This window comes from Carcharodon carcharias, chromosome 12 (assembly GCF_017639515.1).
Source record: "Carcharodon carcharias isolate sCarCar2 chromosome 12, sCarCar2.pri, whole genome shotgun sequence".
Taxonomy (NCBI): Eukaryota; Metazoa; Chordata; class Chondrichthyes; order Lamniformes; family Lamnidae; genus Carcharodon; species Carcharodon carcharias.
The window spans coordinates 67,091,133-67,107,731 of NC_054478.1; the positions used below are offsets into that span (position 1 = coordinate 67,091,133).

General features: G+C 45.5%; 1 protein-coding gene across 9 annotated transcripts in view; it reads left to right on the plus strand.

The window, feature by feature from the left end:
- Positions 1-16,599, plus strand: part of LOC121284934 (activin receptor type-1-like) — a 166,441-nt gene that overhangs the window by 59,470 nt on the left and 90,372 nt on the right. For 5 of the 9 annotated variants that reach the window (XM_041200874.1, XM_041200878.1, XM_041200871.1 and 2 more), the window contains exon 2: positions 2,736-2,809. The exons of 1 other annotated variant lie outside the window; for it this stretch is intronic. In XM_041200874.1, coding sequence (XP_041056808.1) covers positions 2,743-2,809 — 67 coding nt within the window. In that variant the 5' untranslated portion in view covers positions 2,736-2,742. Of the gene's footprint in view, positions 1-2,570; positions 2,590-2,735; positions 2,810-16,599 lie in introns of those variants that run through there. 3 more of the 9 variants (XM_041200875.1, XM_041200879.1, XM_041200876.1) reach the window with 2 other exon arrangements.

Genomic DNA, 16,599 nt, shown 5'->3' on the forward strand with positions numbered 1-16,599 from the left:
CATAACATTTAAGAAGTATTTGGATGTGCACTTGCGATGCCATGGCATACAAGGCTATGGGCCTAGTGCTGGAAAATGGGATTAGAATAGTTAGGTACTTGTTTGACTGGCGCAGACTCGATGGGCCAAAGGGCCTTTTTCTGTGCTGTAGACCTATGACTCTATAATTAAATATTGTACAATTCTCAAAGTTCCCTTTGAAGTTAAACTGGCATATAAATAGCAGTTTTAAATTTTCATTACGCCCTAAAGTAGACATAATTCTGATGACGTGTCGCTGTACCAGAGGCTTGAGAATCTTGAGCCTCATCAAAATAAATATAAGAAACTAAAAACTGGAATTGATGCTAAACAAGTTGTTGACTCACCATCGCTCATTTTATTACTCTTGCAAAATCTGGGAATGAAATCCCTATTTGTCACTAAGAGGTGGCTTTAAGAAAAGTTTTATAAATCACTACCTCATCCTGGTTCACCCCACCCTTGGAGTAATGGGTAATGGGGTCATGGTGAATCAGTAACTTGCACATAACTCTCGGGAGTCTTTTCCATTGACTTCTATCTTGTTCTTTTATCAATTTGCCTATTAACCCACTTTATCTTTTTGAGTTTTTTTGAGGAATGAAATATCGTGATAAAGTTTTTTTTGCATAGTAGATATTGAAAATATATAGTGAGAAGCAGCATTCAACAGAGTTTTCAGATTTATTGATCAAGAAAACACAGATACAATTGTGAACCAGTCATCCTTTGTCCTCTGATCTCTTAAAAGTTGTGTCGCACAAAGACACCTAAGGACTCCAATGCTTCTCAGTAACAGTGAAGACCTATGTGTTTAATCATTCTGCTTGGCTCAGGAGTTATTTGCTCTTTTTACCCTCTGAGATAACTGATAAAATGGAATCCAATTACACCTCTTCGATTAAATAATTATATTGAATAATGTCATTCATCCAGACTGGAGAAAGTCTTCTAATTCTTCTACAGAATGGAGAAGATCTTGTGCAGTTTATATGGGTTGCAAGAATTGAATCTTCCCCCAGATATGAATTTACTGTTACCGTGTTCATGTAGTGCAATGTGTAGAACATGTTAATGAGGGCTGGGGAAGTCACGGAAATCAGTGTTATCATCAGCATTGTATTATAAATAATTAATGGTATATTTTTCAGTTAAATTAACAATATTGCACGTTGCTGTTAAAGTAAAATTAGTATTTTCTGGCTTGTTTAATAGTCACGGAGGGCCATCAGCCAATAGGCATACACAAACTAACACTGCATTATAGCATTACTGCTCTTAATATTCATAACATATGCTGCATATATAATCAGACAATATTTGTAACTAGATGCCAACAGTGGGCGTTATCATTTTACCAGGGCCTTTCTATGATTGGTGAACCTTGAAAGGGGGAAGTAATATCATGCATGATTGGGGGTTGGGCGGGGGTGGTGTAGTAGTGTGGTGGAATAAGGGACCTGGAAAGAGGAGAAGCACCAGGGCCCACAATTTCTCTCCCAGGCCCTGGTGGAGGTACACCCTCAGTGCTGTTAGGAAGGGAGTTCAAGGATTTTGATCCAGCATTTACGTTAAAGGTGCTATGTAAATGTGGTGTTGATGACAATGACAACATACAATGCATAAAGTAAAAACACAAAGTATATTTCTGTTGGAGAGACAGGCCCAAACATGCCCCCCTAACAGTATGTGTATTCATGATTAAAGTTTGTGACTAGTGATGATAGTGAATACCAAAACAATAAAGTCTGTCATTAGGTGCAATCTCTCCCTACCCCCATCCTGGCAAAAAAAAATGCTGTAGCAGGAGATAGCTTTGATGCGTATCTGGTACCTGCTAGACAGGACTGGTCATGGCTTCTAAATTTTACCAAGAAAGCGAAACCACAAAAATGTCTAGCTCTGGCAGGCATAATTGCATTGACTTTCAACATAGTGTTTAGTTTAACACAGCTGCATTTTCAGGATTTATCTCTGCAACAGGAAACAATTTATCCCAGAGACTGATGGCTCAGGGTCCCCAGTGGGTAAATCTATGTAGAAACACCAATGGGACAGACAACAGGCCTCCTCTCTTTCTCACTGGTTTATGATGATAAGGCGCTCATCATGAACAAAGTATCAAGTGACAGATAATTTGAATAGAATGCAGCGCTGTCTCTGCTCCCACTATCCAGCCTTGGGACTCTAACCATTTTCCCTTATTAACACAATGAGCAGAGGCTTATTCTGCTAGGCACTGAAGCAGAGGAGTTTTCTCTGCAAAGTGTTTACTTAAACACCCCCACTTTGAGGATTTTATGTCCTTAAGCCTATTTAAGTGTTCGTTGAAGCTATTCTTGTAAAATCTGCACAATGACTTTCAGCATATTAAAGTAAAGTAGTAACCAGCTGAACGTTGATGTTTCCAAAGCTTGTTGGCATGATTTCAGCTATCTAAACACAGTATTGGATGGAGCCAGATAACCTATTTTGAGAAACGTCAACATTGTACAGTGTGCAAGCTGGCTGGTTCAGTAGGATTATGGTTTCAGAAATGCCCAGGAGCTAAGGAGTTGGATTGCACAAGTATACTGTTGTCTTTGTGTGATTGTTTCCCTCTTCCATTGTGTATTTTCTTCCTCTTGACTTTTTGTCTTATAATAAAAAGTTCAGATGTATGTAGGTCAGGCAAAGATTCATTAAAATGTTAATTGTAGTGTGTTTTGTTTCAGTTGTACGATGTTAACTGGTATGATGATCCTTCCTGTGTTGATGACACTGACCTTTCCGAGTTCTAGCTATGAAGGTAAGGGACAGCAATTACTGCATTTTAACCCTGTTCTTGCTGAATCAAGTGGGATACTGTGCAGTTTTCTATTTGTGTGAATAGTCAGTAAATGGTCAAATATTTAGAAATGTAGTTATAGAAGCAGCTGGGGTAGGCAGTGGCATAGTGGTATTGTCACTGGACTGGTAATCCAGAGACCCAGGGTAATTCTTTGGGGGCTTGGGTTCTATTCCCACCACGGCACCACCCTTTATGGAAGAAAATCCTTACGTGGTCTAGCTTATATGTGACTCCAGATCCACAGCAATGAACGCCCTCTGAAATGGCTGAGCAAGCCACTCAGTTGTATCAAACCACTAGAAAGTCAATAAGGAAGGAAATCAGACAGAACACCTGGCATCGACATCGACAAACTTGGCCCTGTTGACCTTGCAAATTCCTCTGCAGAATATAGTCTGGGTGGGGGTCTTCAATGTCCATCACCATTAACATTACTACAGATGGAGCTGGCTGAGTGCTAAAGGACATAGCTGCTAGACTGGGTGTGCAGCAGATGGTGAGGGAACCAACAAAGGAAAAACAAACTTCGCCTCGCCAACCTGCCTGCCGCAGATGCACCTGCCCATGGCAGCATTGGTAGGAGAGACCACCGCACAGTCCTTGTGGAAATGGAGTCTTCACATGAAGGACACTCTCTCCATCGTGTTTTGTGGTACTACCACTGTGCTAAATGGGATAGATTTTGAACAGATCTAGCAACTTGAGACTGGGCATCCAGGAGGTGCTATGGGTCATCAGCAGCATCCTCAATCACAATCTGCATAGCCCGGCATTTCCCCCACTCTACCATTGTCACCAAGAAATCAACCCTGCTTCTTAGAGTGCAGGAGAGCATGCCACAAGGTCTAAGCACAGGGTCAGTGTCCTTGCTGATGTTGGGCCAGAACACTGACTCGAGCAAATTTTTTCATTTGTTCTTGGGATGTGGGTGTTGCTGGCTAGGCCATCCCTAACTGCCCTTGAGAAGGTGGTGGTAGGCTGCCTTCTTGACCTCTGCAGCTCATGTGCTGTAGGAATGCCCACAGTGCTGTTAGGGAGGAAGTTCCAGGATTGTGATTCCAGTGACAGTGAAGGAACGGTGATATATTTCCAAGCCAGGATATGAGTGGCTTGGAGGGGAACTTGCAGGTGATGGTGTTCCCATGTATCTACCTTTTTTGTCCTTCTAGGTGGTAGAGGTCGCAGGTTTGAAAGTTGCTGTCGAAGGAGCCTTGGCGAGTTGCTGAAGTGCATTTTGTAGATGGTACAGACTGCTGCCACTGTGCATTGGTGGCGGAGGGAGTGGATGATGAAGGTGGTGGGTGGGGTGCCAATCAAGCGGGCTGCTTAGTCCTGGATGGTGTCAAGCTTCTTGAGTGTTGGAGTTGTACTCATCAGGCAAGCGGAGGGTATTCCATCATACCCCTGACTTGTGCCTTGTAGACGGTGGACAAGCTTTGGGGAGTCAGGAAATGAGTTAGTCTCTGTGGAAGTCTCAGCCTCTGACCTGTTCATGTTGCCGCAGTATTTATATAGCTGTTTCATCCTCTCTTCTTCCCAAGTACCCATAGTGGAGCTGAATAAGTATGTTGGACTGCGGTGTTATTGGAATGAAGACCTGGCATCCCTGGAATAGTACTTAATTTGGATGTACCAATTTCATTCTGGTACGGCCAATACACCCACAGATCCATTGGACACCTCATGATTTTGAATATCTCTATCAAATCTCTTCTCGACCATCTATCCTCCAAGGAGAATAGTCCCAATTTCTTTACTTTTTCTACATAATTGAAGTAATTTGTTTGTGCTGATAACAGAATTTTTAAACTAAATACAACAGGCTTATCGTCTTGCAGTAGGCATGCACGGAGTCCTTTTTGCAATGCGTCCACTTCGAGTGTCATTGCCTTCTAAGGGTCATAATATTGAAGACATGACTTTCTTCAACGCATTGAACGTGTGTTAGTAATTGTCCTGCCGTAGGAATGGAATGTCTTTCTCCAGAGTACTGTGTGGGAGATACCAAGTTTATCAGAGGAGGTATGTACTAAGCAATGGAGTTGAATAGACCTAGATACTTTTTGGAGGTTGTTCTTGTCCTCCAGTCTCCGCATTGACAGGATATCTTCAATCTTGCCAGGATCCGGGTGGATATCTGAGCTTCAGTAAATGGAACTGAAAAAAATTACATTTTGGCTGTTGAAAACCAAACCTTTGCACCTGATGATCTCATCCATTAACAAGTGTGGGTTCCTTTCATGCTCCTAAATGGTAAAAGGAGGAAACAATATCTGCCAAAGGGAGTTCTAATATTGTCAGCTCTTGGGACTCTCTTGATAAATGAATGGACCAATATCATTTTTTGTGTTTAGTTGGAAAAGTGTTTAGCTCCAGCAAATGTCGGATTTAGCTCCTCTAGTGTTGGCAGCTCATGAGGGCATCACTTTAAGGCTTTGTTTAGCCTCCTCAGGTCTAAACATAGTCGAATTGAACCATCCTTTTTGACTGCAGTCATCATGGATCTGCAGCAGTCTATGTGATGCAGCACATGTCGAACGATGCTTCATTTTTCCATTCCATCTAGTTCCAACACCATTTTTTCTCTAACGTGCTGCTGCATTTTCATGGTGGTCGATTCACGGCATTGCACCTTCTTTTAAGGTGTAAGACTGTGTCCCCATGGAAATTCCCAACGGTGTCAAATTGGTCCGGGTACAACCTCCGGATGTCTTGTACCAATCCAATGGGTCTGCCGTTGCTTTGACTGTTGTCAGACCAAGTCAGCTCATGAATGGTGACCATGTTAAGTTGGTTGTGTGCTGGCAAACCTGTGACTGCCAGTCCAACTACGTCAACTATGTAGAATGTCAGAGTGGACCATGTTGACTCCTTGTACCTGCATTCCAGGTCTGGGGAATATAGCCACTTTATTGTGATGCGAGATGAGAACTAAGCCATAAACTTCGTGCTTGTGGGTTAGACCACATTTTCTATGTCTCGGTGCATATTTTTGAAAATGTGGAAAGGTAGAGTATTGGCACTTGCACCTGTGATAGTCTTTACTCCATCAATGCCTGCCAGGCTTGTTGGGGCAGATGACCTGGAGTGTTGTGAAAGCTTCTATTTTGTGAATGGAATTGACCTGTTGTACTAAAGTGATTGTGCGAAATAATTGTCCCTGTGTTATGTCTTCACCTTGATCCACTTCCTCCATTTTGGTCAGGAATTCCTTTATTTCATGTATGGATCTTGCTTTTGACTATTCCTGGAGGTTCCTTGTCTCTGGATGTTGCACTTCTGCGATTTGAGCACTGCTCACTCTGGCTTCTCCCTACATTTCTGCTGCTGAATCTTCTGCAAAGTTTGGCCCAGTGCCCTCTAAGCCTGCAGGTTTTGCACATGACTGCCTATGTGGAGCATCTACGCAGTTTGTGGGAAAGCCCACAGTTACTGCACCTGTCTAGGTGCCTTGAATATGGTACCTACAGACGTTTTGGACCCTGAGGCTCGCAAACACTGTCTTCCTATGACGATTGCCTCGTACCTGCGTCTGTCCTGTAATATGTTCTCCACACTGTGTCCTTTTGGTTTTTCTATGAGGTCCTTCTGGAATACCTCAACAGGAGGGGTGGCAACAACCAACTCCATAATTTGCACAGAGTTTGGCATTAATGTCTAGGCATTCCCCGGCTTTCTGTCTCTACTGCATGAATTTCAGCTTGTGTACTCTGAAATTCACTTTCATCTTAAATTGGGCTTCCAATCTTGCCCATAGCTTCGCTGGATTTTTCTGGCCATCCTCAGACCAGATGCATTAACTCTGTACAGATCATCATTTCCAATGATGGTCCTGATCTTTATAGCTTGCTTCTCCACATCCACAGCTTCCTGATTTTGGAAACATAGTTCAATACTCTGTCTAAATGGTTTGAACTCTTCGTGGGACATTTGGATACTTTCCGGTCCATCTCTGAAAAACTTGCTGCCATTGCCTCGGCCTTCTGTTCTTTATTCCCCGAAGGAACAACTGTTGCTTTAAGAGCTGCGGTGAACAGCGATGGCTGCAGAGCTGAGAAGGAGCCATGCCCTGAGCTGTGTGTACCATCTACAAGATGCACTGCAGGAATTTACCAAGGGTCCTTTGACAGCACCTTCCAAACCCATGACCACTACCATCTAGAAGGACAAGGGTAGCAGATAGATGGGGACACCACCACCTGGAAAATCCCCTCCAAGTCACTCACATCCTGACTTGGAAATATATCGCCATTCCTTCACTGTTGCTAGGTCAAAATACTGGAACTCTCTTCTTAACAGCACCATGGGTGTACCTACAGCACATGGACTGCAGCGGTTCAAGAAGACAGATCACCAACACCTTCTTAAGGGTAACTAGGGATGGGCAATAAACACTGGCCCATCCAGCGAAGCCTACATCCTGTGGATTAATTAAAAAAAAACTCTGAAACCAATTGACATATGCCATCTCAACCAGATGCTATGGATCTCTCCTCAACTACCAGACACTCGTCACACCCTGAGCCAACCAGTCTCACTGAACTCCATCTTTCAGACGTGGGTTTCCAATCTCCACTTTCCAGGAACTCGCCTTGGAATCTTCTCCCAAACTGAAGCTTTCTCTCAGATGCCTTCCGCAAGGGTTCACCTCCAGGGTTTTGAACTCTTTCCGATGTTCCTCTCCATGGTTCACCACATGCATTCAAGCTTTTTTCCATGCACTCTCACTGACTCAGCTGTCAACAGTAGCACTGCCTCACATGCCCATAGCAAAGAGTTACAGACCTTCACTTGTCTTTTCAGACTTTCTTGCCTTTTGCAAGCTGTTCTCGTTTTAATCTGCTTTCTGCAGCTTTTGTCTCATTAAATCTGAAGTTGGAGCCTCTATCTCTGCCCCTCACTCTTAACTTCACTTAACAGGACCTTTTCCAGGTTCCTGTCCTTCCATTGACCAGAAGGTCTGCTTGGGACATTTTCCTGTTCCACTCCCCTAGATTTTGGGATCTTTTCTTTAGCTTAGGACTGGCTATATGTCCCCTTTCCTCCAGTCTCTCCTGGCAGCTACTTTCAAAACCAAATTAACTCAAACAGTATCCAAATCAAACTGCTGTTTTTAGTTTCTTCTGTGTCTGTGGGAGGCACCTGCCTCTCTCGACTCCTGTTGCTAAGCAACAGTCCAGTTTCTCTACTCTTGTTTGTTTTAACTTAAGCTGCAATGGTTGTAAAACTCTCATTAGAAATGCAAGCATCTTTTAAAGTAAAACTAAAATTCATTTGACCTTTTCTTAACACAGATACAGAAATACAAATCAAACTTAAATATTAAAGCTAAAAATTATTCCAAACACCCACAAATACAAATATAACTTCCTTAAACTATCTCTATTTCCTAACACTGGACTAGTACAAACAAAGCTGAAGGTAGGCATACAGGTTGAACACTGATCTTTAAAAGATGCTTCTTTTTAATGCTGCTACATGTGCTGCTTATTGTGCTAACTAAGATGGTGGCTGCATCACATTGCACCATTTCCTGTGATCACATTACTCATTTAAATCTAATTATGTAAATAGTTTTCTTATTAGCAAGCACACTATCGCAATAAATCCTTTGTTCAAAGTCAAGCTGTACAACTGTGGCACAATATATTGGTACGCCAATGAATCACACTGCCATTTCAAGTTGTTACAATCTTGCCTTTGACACTTTAAAATTCTTTTATGGTGTGTAGGTGTTGTTAGCAAAGCCAGCCTTTGTTGCTCATCCCTAATTAAAGAGTTGGTGAGCTGATGCCTTGAACTGCTGCAGGCCATGTGGTGTAGGTACACCCACAGTCCAGCCCAAAAGGGAGCTCGCAACGACAGTGAAGGAGCAACAATATAGTTCCAAGTCAGGATGGTGTGTGGCTTGGAAAGGAACTCACAGGTGTGGGTTTTCCCATGCGTCTGCTGCCCTTGTCATTCTAGGTGGTAGGGGTCATCAGTTTGGAAGATACTGTTGAAGGAGGCTTGAAGAGCTGCTGCAATGCATCTAGTATATGGCATATACTGCTGCCACTGTGTGTTGGCGATGGAAGGAGTGAATGTTTATGGTGGTGGGTGGGGTGCCAAACAAGTGGGCTGCTTTGTACTGGATGGTGTGGAGCTTCTTTAATGTTGATAAAACTGCACTCGCTCAGGCAAGTGTAGAGTATTCCATCACACACCTGGCTTGTGTCTGGTATATGGTGGACAGACTTTGGGAAGTCAGGAGGTGACATAGTCAGGTGTTGTCACAGAATTCCCAGCCTCTGACCTGCTCTTGTAACCACAGTATTTTTATATAGCTGGTCCAGTTCAGTTTCTGGTCATTGATTACCCACTGGATATTTGTGTGTGATTCAGCAATGGTAATGCCATTGAATGTCGAGGGGGGATGGTTAGATTTTCTCTTGTTGGAGATGGTCATTGCCTGGCACTTGTGCCGTGCAAATATTACTTGCCACTTATCAGCCCAAGCCTGGATATTGTCCAGATCTTGTGGCATACAGGCATGGACTGCTTCAGTATCTGAGGAGTCGTGAATGGTACTGAATATTGTGCAATCATCAGCAAACATCCCATATGACCTTATGATGGAGGGAAGGACATTGAAACAACTGAAGATGGTTGGTCCTAGGGCACTACCCTGAGGAACTCCTGCAGTAATGTCCTGGAACTGAGATGACTGACCTTCAATAACCACAACCATCTTCCTTCGTGCTAGGTATGACTTCAACCAGTGGAGAATTTTCTCTCTGATTCCCATTGACTTCAATTTTGTCAGGGCTCCTTGCCACATGGGGTCAAACGCTGCCTTGATGTCAAGGGTGGTCACTTGCCTCTCCTCCTTGAGTTCTGGTCTTTTGTCCACGTTTTGATCAAGGCTGTAATGAGGTCAGAAGCCAAATGGTCTTGGCAGAACCCAAATTGAACATAATTTTGCTGTGTAAGTGCCATTTGATAGCACTGTTGATGACACCTTCCATCACTTTGCTGATGACCAAGCGGAGACCAATGGGGTGTCATTGGTTGGCTTGGATTGGTTTTCTGTGGACAGGACATACCTCGGCAATTTTTCACGTTTCTGGATAGATGCCAGCATTGCAACTATTGGTGTATGAAGGCAATGTCACAAGGATGGATGTATTGGCAAGTCATGTGATGAAACCTCCATAAATACATTTAATCACAGTTGGCAACCCTAGGAGCTATACTGTAACAGTTTGGCTTGGGATGCAGCCAGGTCTGGAGCACAAGACTAATGCACTACAGGTGGGATGTTATCAGGGCCCATAGCCTGTTCAAATGACAGTTTTATTATACAGTTAGTGATCTGTATCTCTGGCTTTGTAAGGGACATATATTTAGTATCAGGAAAGACCTCAGGCTATATATGCCAGCTTGGCTTGTGATTTTAAGGATGTTTTACCCTTGCAGATGTTGGTAGAATGAGGGCTGCATGGATTTATAGATATCTGCAATGATGGTACTGAGCCCTACGGATCAAGAGAAATTCATGCTGATCTTAGCCAGCATGATGATTAAGGTATTTTAATTGGTCTTAGCTTCCCAGGCTCTGAAAGGAAACTAATGTAAGAATCCATACTGCTCATACATTTCCAACAGACCTCACTGGATAGTATGTGGGTGAGCATTGGGTAAGAACAGGATAGGACTTCCAGTTGTGGCACCTTTCCAATCCCATGATAAACAGCTTGACAATACATGGGTACCTAGCTGGGCTTCAATGACTGCCCACAGAAAAACTGAACCCTGGTTTATTGATGTGTCAGGCTAAATGTCAAACCTTGTGGTACTGTTGTAGCCCACAGTGTCAATGTCATCTGCTGTGATTGTGCGAAATCCATAAAGGTCCATGCAGTGGGTTCAATGACCGAAGCCAAGTCAGCAGGAAGTCACAGCCGGAATTCTTTTCCGTTATAGTGAAGTAGCTTAAATGCAAATTGCTCTTTGCCAGGTAAAACTGTGCATCAATTCAGGGTGTGTATTTAACATATGAACTAGGAGCAGAAGTAGGCCACTCGGCCCCTCGAGCCTGCACCATTCAATAAGATCATGGCTGATCTGATTGTAACGTCAACCTCACATTCCTGCCCATCTCCAATAACCTTTCACCCCCTTGCTTATCAAGAATCTATCTAGCTCTGCCTTAAAAATATTCAAGGACTCTCTTCCTCAAAAGGCAGTGGAAGCAGAGTTCCAAAGGCTCAGTACCCTCAAAGAAAAAATTTCTCCTCATCTCTGTCTTAAATGAGCGATGTCTTATTTTTAAAAAGTGACCCCAAGTTCTAGATTCTCCCACAAGCAGAAACATCCTCTCTATATCCACCCTGTCAAGACCCCTCAGGAGCTTAAAGGTTTCAATTAAGTCACCTCTCACTCTTCTAAATTCCAGTGGATACAAGCCTAATCTATCCAACCTTTCCTCATAAGACAACCCACCCATTCCTGGTATTAGTCTAGTAAACCACCTCTGAACTGCTTCCAAAGCATTTACATCTTTCTTTAAATAAGGAGACCAGTACTGTGTACACTACTCCAGACGTAGTCTCAATAGTGCCCTGTATAACTGAAGCATAACCTCCCTACTTCTATCATCAATTCCCCTCATAACATATAACATTCTATTAGCTTTCCTAATAACTTGCTCTACCTGCATACTAGCCTTTTGTGATTCATGCAGTAGGATACCCAGATCTCTCTGAATCTGAGCTCTGTGATCTCTCAACATTTAGTTAACAAGCTTCCATTTTATTCTCAGCAGGTCTGGTAGCATCGGCGGAGAAGAAAACAGTTGACATTTCGAGTCCTTATGACCCTTCGACAGAACTTGAGTTCGAGTCCAAGAAAGAGTTGAAATATAAGCTGGTTTAAGGTGTGTGTGTGTGGGGTGGAGAGATAGAGAGAGAGGTGGAGGGGGGTGGTGTGGTTGTAGGGACAAACAAGCAGTGATAGAAGCAGATCATCAAAAGATGTCAACGACAATAGTACAATAGAACACATAGGTGTTAAAGTTGGTGATATTATCTAAACGAATGTGCTAATTAAGAATGGATGGCAGGGCACTCAAGGTATAGCTCTAGTGGGGTTTTTTTTTAATTTTTAAAAAATATTTTTTTAAATAATGGAAATAGCTGGGAAAAGGAAAATCTTTATAATTTATTGGAAAAAAAAGGAAGGGGGAAACAGAAAGGGGGTGGGGATGGGGGAGGGAGCTCACGACCTAAAGTTGTTGAATTCAATATTCAGTCCGGATGGCTGTAAAGTGCCTAGTCGGAAGATGAGGTGTTGTTCCTCCAGTTTGCGTTGGGCTTCACTGGAACAATGCAGCAAGCCAAGGACAGACATGTGGGCAAGAGAGCAGGGTGGAGTGTTAAAATGGCAAGCGACAGGGAGGTTTGGGTCATTCTTGCGGACAGACTGCAGGTGTTCTGCAAAGCGGTCGCCCAGTTTACGTTTGGTCTCTCCAATGTAGAGGAGACCACATTGGGAGCAACGAATGCAGTAGACTAAGTTGGGGGAAATGCAAGTGAAATGCTGCTTCACTTGAAAGGAGTGTTTGGGTCCTTGGACGGTGAGGAGAGAGGAAGTGAAGGGGCAGGTGTTGCATCTTTTGCGTGGGCATGGGGTGGTGCCATAGGAGGGGGTTGAGGAGTAGGGGGTGATGGAGGAGTGGACCAGGGTGTCCCGGAGGGAGCGATCCCTACGGAATGCCGATAGGGGGGGTGAAGGGAAGATGTGTTTGGTGGTGGCATCATGCTGGAGTTGGCGGAAATGGCGGAGGATGATCCTTTGAATGCGGAGGCTGGTGGGGTGATAAGTGAGGACAAGGGGGACCCTATCATGTTTCTGGGAGGGAGGAGGAGGCGTGAGGGTGGATGCGCGGGAGATGGGCCGGACACGGTTGAGGGCCCTGTCAACGACCGTGGGTGGAAAATCTCGGTTAAGGAAGAAGGAGGACATGTCAGAGGAATTGTTTTTGAAGGTAGCATCATCGGAACAGATGCGACGGAGGCGAAGGAACTGAGAGAATGGGATGGAGTCCTTACAGGAAGCGGGGTGTGAGGAGCTGTAGTCGAGATAGCTGTGGGAGTCGGTGGGTTTGTAATGGATATTGGTGGACAGTCTATCACCAGAGATTGAGACAGAGAGGTCAAGGAAGGGAAGGGAAGTGTCAGAGATGGACCACGTGAAAATGATGGAGGGGTGGAGATTGGAAGCAAAATTAATAAATTTTTCCAAGTCCCGACGAGAGCATGAAGCGGCACCGAAGTAATCATCGATGTACCGGAGAAAGAGTTGTGGAAGGGGGCCGGAGTAGGACTGGAACAAGGAATGTTCCACATACCCCATAAAGAGACAGGCATAGCTGGGGCCCATGCGGGTACCCATAGCCACACCTTTTATTTGGAGGAAGTGAGAGGAGTTGAAGGAGAAATTGTTCAGCGTGAGAACAAGTTCAGCCAGACGGAGGAGAGTAGTGGTGGATGGGGATTGTTCGGGCCTCTGTTCGAGGAAGAAGCTAAGGGCCCTCAGACCATCCTGGTGGGGGATGGAGGTGTAGAGGGATTGGACGTCCATGGTGAAGAGGAAGCAGTTGGGGCCAGGGAACTGGAAATTGTTAATGTGACGTAAGGTGTCAGAGGAATCACGGATGTAGGTGGGAAGGGACTGGACAAGGGGAGAGAGAAGGGAGTCAAGATAACGAGAAATGAGTTCTGTGGGGCAGGAGCAAGCTGAGACGATCGGTCTACAGGGGCAGTTCTGTTTGTGGATTTTGGGTAGGAGATAGAAGCGGGCCGTCCGAGGTTGGGCGACTATCAGGTTGGAAGCTGTGGGAGGGAGATCCCCAGAGGAGATGAGGTCAGTGACAGTCCTGGAAACACCCCCCCACACACACACCTTAAACCAGCTTATATTTCAACTCTTTCTTGGACTCGAACGCAAGTTCTGTCGAAGGGTCATGAGGACTCGAAACGTCAACTCTTTTCTTCTCCGCCGATGCTGCCAGACCTGCTGAGTTTTTCCAGGTAATTCTGTTTTTGTTTTGGATTTCCAGCATCCGCAGTTTTTTTGTTTTTATCTCTGTGTTTAATTGACTGCCACTGCTCTTCAAGAAATGCCTACCTCCTTGAAGAAGTTCTGTTCCTCTCTGCGACAAGATTTCCGTATCTCTCTGTTGTCTTGCTCACCTTCCTTGCTTTCCATTTCCCTCCTGGTGTTTGACAAGGTGTTTACTAAAACCCGCTTTCACAGCCATATCTCCTTTCTCAGTGACTGTCTCCGTCTCCGACTTACCCCACGTGGATTTCAACTGAAAATCCACCCCTCATGTTTCGAACCCACCCAGGATTACAGGTATCTCCGGGACATAAAACGATTCTCGGACTGCTGTTCCCCTCACATTCTGAAATCCACACTCAGTGCCATGCGTCGCCATATGAACACACTCGACCTCTCCCTCCAGCAGCACCGCCGTACCCTTTTTCAAAGCTGCGCGTGCCCCCAGTTTCATTTTATCCTTCGGCTCATCAGATGCCTCGACAAGAAACTTTTTCTCTTTCTCTCAAGTGCTAAGGAACGCAAGCTCCAACAAATCATCAACACCAACACCCATCTAGGACCCTCCACCCCTGCCTGTCCCTCCGTCCCCACCCTATCTTCCAATCCCAACCCCAGCCGTGTATTCACTATACCCCCTGACCTTCCCCTCTCCGATGCTGAACGTTCAGTGCTCAGCAAAGGACTTGGTTTCATACCCTTACGCCCTCACCTCAATGAATTTCGGGCTCGGCATGATACTGAACTCTTCTTCCGCCGTCTTCGTCTCCGGGCTCACTTCTTTGGGCAGGAGTCCTCTCCCAGTTCAACAGATCCTTTTACCCATCTCCAATATTCTCCCTCCACCTGGACCCCTCCCTCTGGATTCTTACCTTCTCTCGATCTTTTCATTGAGAACTGTCGGCGCGACATTAGTCGTCTCAATTTCTCTGCTCCTCTCACCCATTCTAACCTGTCTCTCTCTGAACTTACTGCACTCCATTCTCTCAGGTCCAACCCTGACATTGTCATCAAACCCGCTGACAAGGGTGGTGCTGTTGTTGTCTGGCGCACTGACCTCTACCTCGTGGAGGCTGAGCGTCAACTCGCAGACACTTCCTCCTACCTCTCCCTGGACCATGACCCCACCACTGAACATCAAGCCATTGTTTCCAGGACTGTCACTGACCTCATCTCCTCTGGGGATCTCCCTCCCACAGCTTCCAACCTGATAGTCGCCCAACCTCGGACGGCCCGCTTCTATCTCCTACCCAAAATCCACAAACAGAACTGCCCCGGTAGACCGATCGTCTCAGCTTGCTCCTGCCCCACAGAACTCATTTCTCGTTATCTTGACTCCCTTCCCTCTCCCCTTGTCCAGTCCCTTCCCACCTACATCCGTGATTCCTCTGACACCTTACGTCACATCAACAATTTCCAGTTCCCTGGCCCCAACCGCTTCCTCTTCACCATGGACGTCCAATCCCTCTACACCTCCATCCCCCACCAGGATGGTCTGAGGGCCCTTAGCTTCTTCCTCGAACAGAGGCCCGAACAATCCCCATCCACCACTACTCTCCTCCATCTGGCTGAACTTGTTCTTGCACTGAACAATTTCTCCTTCAACTCCTCTCACTTCCTCCAAATAAAAGGTGTGGCTATGGGTACCCGCATGGGCCCCAGCTGTGCCTGTCTCTTTATGGGGTATGTGGAACATTCCTTGTTGCAGTCCTACTCCGGCCCCCTTCCACAACTCTTTCTCCGGTACATCGATGATTACTTCGGTGCTGCCTCATGCTCACGTCGGGACTTGGAAAAATTTATTAATTTTGCTTCCAATCTCCACCCCTCCATCATTTTCACGTGGTCCATCTCTGACACTTCCCTTCCCTTCCTTGACCTCTCTGTCTCAATCTCTGGTGATAGACTGTCCTCCAATATCCATTACAAACCCACCGACTCCCACAGCTATCTCGACTGCAGCTCCTCACACCCCGCTTCCTGTAAGGACTCCATCCCATTCTCTCAGTTCCTTCGCCTCCGTCGCATCTGTTCCGATGATGCTACCTTCAAAAACAGTTCCTCTGACATGTCCTCCTTCTTCCTTAACCGAGGTTTTCCACCCACGGTCGTTGACAGGGCCCTCAACCGTGTCCGGCCCATCTCCCGCTCATCCGCCCTCACACCTTCTCCTCCCTCCCAGAAACATGATAGGGTCCCCCTTGTCCTCACTTATCACTCCACCAGCCTCCGCATTCAAAGGATCATCCTCCGCCATTTCCGCCAACTCCAGCATGATGCCACCACCAAACACATCTTCCCTTCACCCCCCCTATCGGCATTCCGTAGGGATCGCTCCCTCTGGGACACCCTGGTCCACTCCTCCATCACCCCCTACTCCTCAACCCCCTCCTATGGCACCACCCCATGCCCACGCAAAAGATGCAACACCTGCCCCTTCACTTCCTCTCTCCTCACCGTCCAAGGACCCAAACACTCCTTTCAAGTGAAGCAGCATTTCACTTGCATTTCCCCGAACTTAATCTACTGCATTCGTTGCTCCCAATGTGGTCTCCTCTACATTGGAGAGACCAAACGTAAACTGGGCGACCGCTTTGCAGAACACCTGCGGTCTGTCCGCAAGAATGACCCAAACCTCCCTGTCG